This window comes from Clinocottus analis, unplaced genomic scaffold (genome assembly GCF_023055335.1).
Source record: "Clinocottus analis isolate CAN_PGR_092001 unplaced genomic scaffold, fCliAna1.0.p SCAF_2, whole genome shotgun sequence".
NCBI classification, from domain to species: Eukaryota; Metazoa; Chordata; class Actinopteri; order Perciformes; family Cottidae; genus Clinocottus; species Clinocottus analis.
Window position 1 is genome coordinate 10,567,325 of NW_027175931.1, and position 11,611 is coordinate 10,578,935.

Below are 11,611 nucleotides of genomic sequence, written 5' to 3' on the forward strand. Positions count from 1 at the left end.
AGCTGATTTGTTCTCAGACATTAAAGGTGCCCTATGGGAGACTGGGAGCATTATTATTGTCTCTCAAAGGCTCAAGATGGCGATTGTTGAGATGGTGGCTCGCAGCTAAGCCAAGATCAACTGCTTAATGCAGTTTTACAATTGTTTTGGGGAACTATGGTAGCTTTCAGGTGACGTGAAAACCAAAGGTTTATTCTACTTCCATTCTGGGCTACTGTAGAAACGGGACCTGCTCCTTATGTCGATATGAAGGGCTCATTTTAGGCTTACGGAATTTTAACGATTCTTAGTTTCAAAATGGGCTAATGGATCCCCTGAAATGCTACATACTGTCCCTGTTTTAAGCATTTTAATCTATTAGTTCAACATTCACTGCCATTTTCTTTTTAGGGAATGTAAACAAATCTCAGCTGTGCTGAATATCAGGTTGCTATAGTAGCAGCTGAGCTATAAATACAAGTCAGCCCACATGTTGTTGCGTGACACTTTCACTGGAATATAAATTGAGTGTACAATGTAAAATATTCAGTATATGTTATATTCATATTTTTCTTAATATAACATAATATTGGCTGAGTGAATTACGTTTTTGTTTTCTATAACAACTATTTCAACAAACCATGAAACCTTCCAGCTACACATGTACAGCTTAAACAGATGGCTCAACTGTATTTTTATGTGGGTAAAATTTGACTACGGTTGGCATTTGTGCTTGTGAGAAATGTTGAAACATAATAATCCATGTATAATATAATAAAATACGAAAAGACTTCTTAAAGATTGGTATGATTTTGGAGCTTCCTCTGTTCGTCTTTGAACATTAGACAACTAATAATAAAGCCATAATGGGGCTTGGTTCAAGGTGAATATAAAGACATCATCTGCTTGTGCACTCTCGCTTTAATGCTACTTTTCTTACTTCCCTCCATGTATTATACCTCACTATAAAGCTTTACCTCACCTGCTCTAGTTCTCCTTCCTAGATACGCCCAGATTACGCGACTGTCTCTTTCTTCAAGTTGTTCGTTTTCCTAGATTCCATATATAAACGCCATAGTGTTCCTCTGGGCTATTTTTGCTGCTGCAGCAGTAGCTCTACTTTGCCTCACTGCACAATGCCAATATTCTGTTGAGGTGTTTGCTCTGTATATTTTATTCATGAGACAATGAGAGACACATGTACATCTCCTCAGCTACACCCACACAGCAGGGACTCCTTTCGCCGCTTTGGCATTTCTTTCCTTTTCACCCCACCCCTCCCTGCCACTGCAACCTGCCTCCCAGCATCCAGCCTCATTTGTCTTCCACTTACAGCATCAGCTGCTCCACCATGACTACCAATGGAGCAAGCCATCAGAGCAAGCAATCCTTCAGGAGAAGTCAAGACTAGGCACACATTTAAAATTCAGCCCTGCTTTCTTGCACCACTCCTGTCTGCCTCCTCTCTCAGTAGCCTTGCCTGACTCGCCATGTGTCCTACTTTTCTCCTCCTGAACAGCTCTGTTAAATTTTTAACTGAGTAGACCTTGTGCTCTTTACTCTGTCGCTGTCTAAGAGGCTCATCAGCTTTCCACCTCATGTCAGTGAAGCTAATCAGACTGAACCCCCATTTTGTTTAATTTGTCATTCATCTTGACATTGTGCTCACGTTGGCTTATTTTTTTGTCCAAGATCGTTAGTTCAAACATTTTAAAATTCACTTGGCTTTATTATCACAAGTTAAATAAAAGGTCCATCTCTTTTTCATACGATCCATATTTAGAACCAGCTAGCAGGTCCAAAGCTAACAAAATACCATGTTCTCTAAAATCTAAAGCACCTACATTCACGAGAGGTAGCTCATGAATGTATGTAGCTGCCTGGATCGAAAGATATGCAGAAAGATGACACTGACTTCTTAATGATTAATTAAATCTGAGATGCAAGTGCTGAGTCAGAGATCTGGAACAAGGCAAGAGAATGCCCATCTTTTCCCTTATTCATGTGTAGGGTGTTAGGTTTCAATTATTTATTTTTTTGTTACTGGAGACGTACCGTGTTGTCCCTCACTCTTTTAGTTCTGCAGTTCTCTGGTCCTCATCCTTCCCCTCTTTTACATCGTCCTCTCTCCTCAGCTATCATGGCCGAATTTTGCATGGCAAGATGCTACCATGAGTTCAGCTCTAACCTTTCACAGTATGTAAATCAGCAGGTCCTGTGCTCAGTCAGGCATGTCAACCAGAGGCGAAGTTAATTTAACAAGGGCAAGAAGTGTGGGTGTCAGCTTACTCATTGCTTTCTTCATACATGGGATTTACAAAGAAAGACTTTGTATTATTGTTGAACTTTCCCTAAATGTAAACTATTAATCATCATGAAGTGGGGCATGTTTTCTGCTTCAATATTGCCCTGGGGGAGTGCCAACGGGAACTATTGGTGAGACAGCACCCGTCTTAGTTACAGTTAGTTAATGGATTATTTGTCCTTTTAGATGCTGCTGCAAAATGTTGTGTTTGTAAGCTTGGTGTTTCTGCAAACATCTCGACTGTATCGAACCTCTCCAGGATAAACCCCCATCTCTGCACTTTGTACCTCATGGCCATCTGCACTAAAGCTTCTTTTAGGGGGCGGGGGCCAGAAGGGCTAGGGAGGAAAAGGTAGTCCCCTGTCACCATCTGTCACCGTATCCTTCTGTGACAAACGGTGTCTGCTTTGAATCCTGAAACGCAACAGCTTTGTCAGGCAGGGTAGAAAATGAAGCTTACTACTGTACACTCCATATTCTGTACTCTAATTGACATTGCCATACTCGGTACAATAAACTTTCTTTCCGCTTTTATCACTCTTATTGTTCCCCTAATCAGCATCCCCCTAATCAGCATCCAGGCACATGCATCCTTTACATTCTGTGAACTGAGCTGTATGAGCTCTTAAGGTGAATGTCTTTGCACTATGGTCATTTTTACCAATCGTCGGGGATTCAAATGCAACTCCTTTGGACAGCCATGTTATTCTTCCTTTGTTTTGGCTTCTGCACTGCTCAGCTGGGAAAGAAGGGGACTAGACCACCGATGATGTGACATTTGGGGTCTTTGCTGGGGTTTGTAAAGGGATTGAATGTAAAAGGAACACCATAGTTTTTTTCTCAGTGATATACAGATCAAAATATTTACAATGCCTGTTGGTAAAGTATGTTTTTGTATGTGTAGGGTTTACTAAAGCTAATGAATTAATATATTCTCTCATTCAGGTGTGGGACTACGAGACTGGAGACTTTGAACGCACACTGAAGGGCCACACAGATTCAGTTCAGGACATCTCTTTTGACCAGACTGGCAAATTGCTGGCATCCTGCTCTGCAGACATGACTATCAAGCTGTGGGATTTCCAAGGCTTTGAGTGCATCCGGACGATGCATGGTAAGTACAGCCTTTGATTGTACACAGGGCTCAGGTGATGCAGATGCTGTTTGTTATCACATTTGATGCTGTTGATAAGCCTCAATCTGCTCCAATTTACAGTACCCAAAGCTCTGACAAATGGACAAGTTTTAGCCATGATGACTCCTCCCCACTACAGTATACCACTACAGGCACTTGATCCACCTCCTTTCGTCATTGTGTCATTTACATTTTAAAGAATCAGTTTACGTTTTGAATAAGCCTGCCTACATTATTTCAGTTTGATTTGAGAATCGAAGTCCCCATTGGGCATGTCTCCACTTTCTTTTCCGAAGGCATACACCCCCCACTTTCACACCCTAATTGCCAAGTAAATGATGGCAGCAATCAACATGTGCCCTCAGGCCCTGCTGATTTTAAGGATATTTTTTTCCTTGTTGGAATTATGAAAAGGCCCCCCACCAATGAGCCAGCAGCAGCCCAAACAACATGAAGCATTTTGTACTCTTCATAAGTCTGCTAGAAGTGCCCATTAATGTCTGACTGTGAAGAAAACATCAATAAAAATTTGTGAAATGAATAAGCCTACTTAGCGCACAGACAAGAAGGGATTTGGCATGCTTACATTTATGCTGGAGTTTTAAATACTGCAGTTTTGTATAAAAATGAGCAGCAGATTTCAGCAGTTCACATTATTTTTTTATTGTAAAGGAGCTCCTGTCACAATTCTTCAAACAGACGAGCTAAGTTTACACTGTGCAGAAATAAAATCTGTCTACAAGCTTCCATTTAACTAAGCCCACTGTCTAGTATTGGTTCATTTCCTCTCCATCTTCCTTTTTACCCACATCTCCATTAATGTTTTATTCATCCACTCAACCTTTTCTGCTTGTTCACCCATTCCTTTTTTCTTTTTTCTTTTTACACCTTTAAAAAAAAGTATACTAACTGGTGAAATAGATCAGTGCCAAGTTAGACAGCAGTTTAATTATCCTCTTCAGCCCCAGATAACAAATTTTTTGTGTGGCTGCCACCCATTATTGTAGCCTGATGGCATGTGCATGTGCACACACTCACACTGATAAGCTGGCCTTTTAGAGTACACTTACTGTTGTCTTCATCTGGTTAGCAGCTTAAATATGGCCCAGTGTCTAGGTAATTAGCCATCTCTTATTCTCCGTGGAACAGCGTAAGCCCCAGCAAATAGGCTGCCTCACTTGCCATTTAATTGGCTAATTACGACCAAACACCACATTTTTTTGGTACTGTTGGTGGATGATGTATTAAAAAAAAAAATATTGCTGAGTTTTGACTATATATTTAGATGCTGTTTTGTGCTCAGAAAGCTCTATACTGGTTTTCTGAGAACTTGTTTTTCTCTGTTTTCCAGGACATGACCACAATGTTTCATCTGTAGCCATCATGCCCAATGGAGATCACATTGTTTCTGCCTCAAGGGACAAAACTATAAAGATGTGGGAAGTGGCAACTGGGTAGGTGTCCTCCGTAGACCATCCTTAAATCCACAGTTGTGTTTTTTTTAAAGCTTAATATTCTGTTTATTACATCCACGGTGACAACATGGGGACTCCTTTCCTGTTTTTTCTGTGAATTAGCTACTGCGTGAAGACCTTCACAGGGCACCGGGAGTGGGTCCGTATGGTTCGGCCCAATCAGGATGGCACACTGATTGCCAGCTGCTCCAATGACCAAACGGTGCGTGTGTGGGTCGTGGCCTCCAAAGACTGCAAGGCTGAGCTGCGGGAGCATGAACACGTGGTGGAGTGCATCTCCTGGGCTCCGGAGAGCGCCCACCCAACCATCCAAGATGCCACAGGCTCAGAGGTAAAGGACCGCAGGGACTTCTGTTTTTTTCTGAAACATCTGCAGATCTTGAGGGTTTGGTCGAATCACGAGCCAAATCGCCTGACCCCTCGGGTCTTTTTTATTCATCATTACAAAGGTTTATCTACAAGCAAGGGTTGATTGACACACTAAATATACACGAATAAAACGTTACACTACAGAGCTCAATGGGACTATTGCAGACTAATGCAGACTAACAGTAAGTGTGATCAATCATTTAAAGCACAGCATAGTCAGTGAGCACACTTAAAAAGATCTGCTGTGGATCTATTATCTGCTGTTTGGTACTAGAAACATATTTTACGGAGGCTGGCCCACAAAGATTTACTGGTCAAGCGACTGAGCAATTGTCGTTATTGTGCAACCATCACACACGTGTGACGATGGGGCTCATGGGCGTCCTTGAGTGAAAACAGACCTAACTGAGTACACTCATAATCATGTCATGTGTTCGCTCCATGAGGAACACTGTTACACTATCGCATGATGAAGAGAAGAGTTTGCAGTTTCTCTACACGTCAGTGCTCAGACTGACGGCCACAAGAGCAGACCCGCTTGAAATGATGTGCATAATCTGGCTGGATATCAGTATGGATACAGGCCAGACTCCCTCCTCATGCCTTGTGATCTTAAGTGTGTCTAATTGTAAACGTGTCAGATTACAGCAGTATTTGCCCTTGCAGCAGTTGTCCCAGTCTAACCTGTGCGCAGTGAAAGACACAGTTCCTTTTGTACAGAAGCAGATTTTTTTGTGGTTTGTTTCTTAAGTGAAACATACACAAAACATCCCCAGGTAGGCAGTAATTGCTTGATTTGTTCTGTTTTTATTTTCATGCACTTTTATTTTCAACAGTGCAGAGAAAAAAAACTAGCTTTACAATAAGTAATGCAGAAATTGAAAAAGAAACACGCGTCTAATTTTGCTTATGGTTTAATCTATATTTCGTGTGTGTGTGTGTGTGATAAATTGACTTGCTGAATAGACACAATCATAAAATGTTGAACACAAAACAAGCTTATGTTTGGCAAAGAGATGAAGAAATCTTGCTTTGTGAATGTGGTTTGCCCAAAAAATACAGCCATTTTATTAAATTATCAATTTCACGATTGCTTAATTTCTGCTTAGATCTTTTTACTCCCAAATGTTTTAGCAGACCAAGGCAGTATGACACCAATTTTCTAGTTATTGCTTAGATGCACCTGCCGACTTGTTTGAACACATTCTCCATTGTTGCAGTTGAAGCTAGAAAACAGGTAGTGGCTGTTGGTTCCAGTTTGCCCGACGGCTTTTAAAACATCTTTGTGGTAACCGCAGTAAATGTTGCAGTTAATGAATTTATTCGAGCCGATCTCTCTTTCCCCATGAAAGGACAAATGTGCGTTCTTTTTTTTATTCTCGACAAGAATTGGTGGTATTATTCAAAATAATTTGAGTACTAGTTCAGCACTATTACTGTGATTTTGATTTTTCATCTTTTGTTCCTAACCAGACTAAGAAGAGTGGTAAAGCCGGCCCGTTCCTGCTGTCTGGCTCCAGAGACAAAACCATCAAGATGTGGGATGTTAGCATTGGCATGTGCCTTATGACACTGGTGAGAACCATCATTACCTGAACCCTTTTATTATCTTCATGCTTGTGTCTTTAAGTGTTTCGTTCCAGAGAATACATTTTCTTGAATTGCTTTGAAACAAGTGTCTTTAGCAAGGTGTGTCTGTCTCACAGGTTGGCCATGATAACTGGGTGCGTGGAATCCTCTTTCACCCTGGAGGCAAGTTTATTGTGAGCTGTGCAGATGACAAGACCTTAAGGATCTGGGACTACAAGAACAAGCGCTGCATGAAAACCCTGTGTGCCCACGAACACTTTGTTACCTCTCTGGGTAAGCAGCCCCTCATTCTTACACCCTTCAAAAAAAAAGCTTCATCCTTGTTGTTGTTTGCCCAGTTGGTCTCCTGAGGTGCAACAGGAACATCTTTATTCAACGTCCATCGGACAGTCGAGCTGGTTTCAAAAATGTGTGCTTAAGCCAAAGGTTGAATAATTGTAAAGAAGCTTGGTGCGTCCACCACTATGTGCTCAGTGTCTTGAGGATTGCTGGCAGCTGGGGTTTAAGAGGTAGACGAGCGCTCCAGGATTTTCCCGCCTCCCCCTCTGTGTATCTGCAGCTTTTCAGCAGATCAAGGCTTGGTAACTCTCTTGAGGAGCTCTTCAGCCAACTTTTCCTTGGCAAGCCGTTTGAAACCTAGTCCTCTTAAATCCTACTTCAACCAAAGAGGATATCGCTGTGAGCTATTGATGTGATAAATTGTGGAGCAGTGTGAAAAAGATAAAGCACCTTTTGTTTGAAATCGTTGAGAAAAAAGTATTTTCCCCATTTTAATAAGCATTGTCGTGTGTATATATATGCACCACACGATAACAAGTGTCGTCCCCAAAAGTGTTTGCATTCTGCTTTTTAAATAGCCTGGAAATCGGACTGAAGTTCATTATTCATTAACCAACCAGTAGTGAGCGACGTATCAATGCTGCCATTGTCACTTCCAAGGTGATATTACAGCAATACTGTAATATCCCCATTCGTAATCATGACTAAAAAGTTCTAGAAATGGCCATCAATGACTACTATTTGAATTGCTGGAGAAATTTGAAATGTGGGCAAAGATGCATAGGTCTTATCACGCTCATTGTCTATACCATTATAATATTGACTGCTTATACACTGAATATTTTGACCTTTCTTAGAACGATCACATCGGGCCATAGATGCTCTTTTTCATTCAAACAAGCTGACATTTAGATGTGATGGTCAATAAACTGTTTGCTGTGTTTACTAAAGCCCAACAGCTGACAACTGTATTGTCTTCAGACCGATCGTTTTCTTTCTTTCGTTCTAATGATCTTTTGTCTCCAACAGATTTCCACAAGGCTGCTCCCTATGTGGTCACTGGGAGTGTAGATCAAACGGTAAAAGTGTGGGAGTGTCGCTGATTTGGACCTTGGAGGATTGAACCACCACCCCCCAATTACCCAGGCGCTCCTCTGGATCCCGCCTCCCCTCCCGCCTCCTCCCCTCCTCACCTAACCTAAACCTCATCCGCACATCATCTTCGGCTGCACTTACCACCCTGGTTATTTACCTATCGCGCTCTCTGGTCCAATAACTATTGTCCTATGTAAATTATTCCTGGATGTAGATTGAGCTATTAAATGTTACACAAAAAAGTATTCTTGCATGGTAATCCAAAATTGTATACTGTAAATTTACATAACGTCTAGAAGTGTACCATAGGTTTACCACGGGGCTGGCCGTCTGTCACGCAGCCTTACCGACCAACCGAAGGCAGATGTTTTTGACTGGGTGTAAAATGTAGGGCACTAAAACCCCATAATTTAAGAAATGACAGTGTCTTTGTGTAAGATTTATTTTTGTCTATTTTTTTATTTAGGATTTTCTTTTCTTTCGGTAATTTCCCTCCTTCACTGTCGTAGTCTGTTGGTGCCTAGCTTGGTGAAACTTTCAAGAGATAAGGCTGGAAAAGCATATATGATGCGATAAGATTGTCTGTGGGGCTTTGTTATTGAAATAATCTCTAGCTTTATAACACCACTTCTCAAGTGTGCATACCATTTCTCTTCATGTGGAACTAGGTAATATTTTAATGGCTGTATATACGAATACTTCAAACTGTTGTCCTTGGACCTTGGGGGCTTAAAAAACAGCTTTGTACTCTTGTCATGGTGGCACATGAACCACTGCTAGGCTTTAGATAAATTATCCCATTAAATGAACCTGCAGCAAGGAATGAAAAGTTAAAATGTATAAAAGTGGCTTTGTGAATAACCACTCTTGAGTTCTGGAGTTCACAAGATGCCCAACGTAGAGAGCAAGTGTGTTTGGCTTCTGCTGTCGGTGAGCGCCCCGGGTCTCAGTGTCGCTTGGGAAGAGTTCAGTGACTACACCTGATTAGTCTCCAGTACTTGACCCTGGGTGTGTCTCCCTTTTCAGGAGACTATTTCCTGTGATCTTGCATGTGAAACTTTTGTTGAACTGAAGCCTCGGCCCACTTCCGGTCCCCTGCCCAGTCAGTTTTGGCAGGGTTCGGTATACCATAGGAATTATGTAGGCCACAAACCGCAGCATTGTGTAAAAAAAAAATAAAATAAAAAAATAACGTAAAGACAAAACACAAAGGCATGATGAGGAGTCAAAGTGAGCCCCCTGGGTTTGATATCTGGGATGTGCAAAGATCTCTAATTTCTGAGGGGTGAAATATGTTCTGCATAAAAAAAATGGGTTGGAGTAAAAAATTAAATAAAAACACAAAAAAATCAGTTTTCTGTGAAAATATGAAATGTAAATTTAGCTTGTTAAGAGATTTGGCAATTTTGTATTATCGCACTAAAGGATGAACTGGATGGGAATTTTAGGATTAGTGAGGTAATGCTAGCAGACATGCTAAGTGATCTGTGGATGTTTGGTCTGCAGAGGGGTCTGATGCTGAGGTGGTGTTAAAAGCGCTCCTGGCTGTAAAACGAGGCCGTGACAGCTCCTGGATCAGACCTCCTGTAAGGGGGAGAATGCAAACAGCCTGGGCAGCAAGGATCTCTGCAGGCAAACCCTGTGGATCAACTCATGTGTGCAATCATCTTCTGAGTGTCTTTCCTCAAATGTTCAGCTTTTGATCTTTGTGGAGCTGTAACTGAAAGACTGGGAGGTAATCGTTAACCAGTCCATGCTGTAGAAACAACCATTCCACTCCCCTTGGAGGACAAAACAAATGAAACATCTTGCTTCTAACTGTAGCTGACAAGGTGATTCATTAATCTTGCACATCCCTGTTTTCACTAAATCTTTGGTCTTTTTAATGATGACCGAAGGCAACATTGAAATTTAATGATGTTGATACATGCATAAACGTATAATTTCTGATTTAGCCTTTTCATTCCAATACAGTTCTTGGCAAATAAAGAATTCCACTGCTTAACTGATCATCTTATCTCTGCTTCTTTGCCACTTGTTCCTCTTTCTGTGTGTACTAGATGTGGTGATCTGCTGCTCAAGCGCCTGCTCGTGGCTACTGTGAGCCTCATGTGACCTGTTGACGTAGCAGTGCTGCATGACAAACTGAAGCAGAGCTGTCGGAGCAAATCTCATTTTAGGAATCTATCTGATCTCATCGGAGGCCAATCGGTTTGAATAGTGTGAGGAAAGTAGTTGGACATTTTGGAGCAGATGTGCTTATTTGCTCTCTTGCTGAGCAATAGCTAGATGGAGATACCAGACTACTATATAGAGTATAAATATAAAGCTAGAATAAATACTACTGTAGGTAGGACTAAACAAATTATTAGAAACAACTGATCGACCGAGCTGTAAAATGTAGTTCCTCTGCAAAGAATTGCACAAAAGCGCCACTTTGGATCTTGTGTTTACCAGAGATGTCATTCAGCATGAAAAAGCATTAAAATACCTAAAATAAATCTTCATCGGAAGAAAGGGAAGCTACAAGAATCTTCATATCAGCACTAATGCTAAAAGTCACAATTACCACATTATATATTGTTTGTTTATCCAAACAAAAAAACTTCAAATGACAATATGCTGTTTCATGTGTTAGAATATTTCTCGAACGATAACTTGCTCGTTTATTGCTGAAAAATTAAGTTCAGAAAAAATGTAAAGTCTTTGTTAAAACAATGTTTTTAGAAAACCATAAATTAAGAATTTCCTCAGTAAAATACTAATGTATCACACAAACAAAAGTCATCTATTCTCTCAAACCCAGCTCTCGGCAAGAAAGCAGATTGGCGTACTTTCCAAAATATCAAACTATTCCTCTCGCATTGCTGTGGCCGACCGACTTGATGAGGTTAGACAGCTCTGCTTGTTGGTTGTAGAACAGCTGGATTTGTTGTGTGGTGGTATTTGAAAGAGGTTCACCACCTTCTCTGTAAATGCAATGGGATTGTGGCAGACTAGGATGCCCCAAAGCAGAAACCCTCTTCTTCAGGAAATATAACTCATGTCTCCCTTTGGTCTGTGCTCCCTTTACAAAAGTCTTATTTTTTTCTACTAGCTGTTTTCTCTGTCCTAACTTCTGAGGCAAAGAGTGGAGAAAAACAGCTAATTTTGTAGTACAATTGGCATAAATAATGAAGATGCCTATGTGTTAAATGTTCGAGCTGAAGCCAAAAATGGAGACATTTGTCAGTACAATATAATTTAACTCTAGAAATCAGCCTCCTTTTGTTTTATTAAAGACACAAGTCTCCTCAGAATCACACTATGACATGCCAGACCATAAAATGTAAATAAATTTTCAAAAAAATGTATCCCCTTCCTTAATTTTACTCAAGGAGGTGG

The 11,611-nt window shown here is 40.9% G+C and overlaps 1 protein-coding gene across 4 annotated transcripts in view; it reads left to right on the forward strand.

Moving 5' to 3' along the window:
- LOC137790315 (lissencephaly-1 homolog) overlaps nucleotides 1-10,236 on the forward strand; it is a 34,222-nt gene extending 23,986 nt beyond the window's left edge. For all 4 annotated transcript variants that reach the window (XM_068584440.1, XM_068584441.1, XM_068584443.1 and 1 more), the window contains 6 exons: nucleotides 3,230-3,398; nucleotides 4,771-4,873; nucleotides 4,997-5,225; nucleotides 6,737-6,838; nucleotides 6,970-7,126; nucleotides 8,162-10,236. In XM_068584440.1, the coding sequence (XP_068440541.1) occupies nucleotides 3,230-3,398; nucleotides 4,771-4,873; nucleotides 4,997-5,225; nucleotides 6,737-6,838; nucleotides 6,970-7,126; nucleotides 8,162-8,235 (834 nt within the window). In that variant the 3' untranslated portion in view covers nucleotides 8,236-10,236. The remainder of the gene's footprint in view (nucleotides 1-3,229; nucleotides 3,399-4,770; nucleotides 4,874-4,996; nucleotides 5,226-6,736; nucleotides 6,839-6,969; nucleotides 7,127-8,161) is intronic.
- The last annotated feature ends 1,375 nt before the right edge of the window (nucleotides 10,237-11,611 follow it).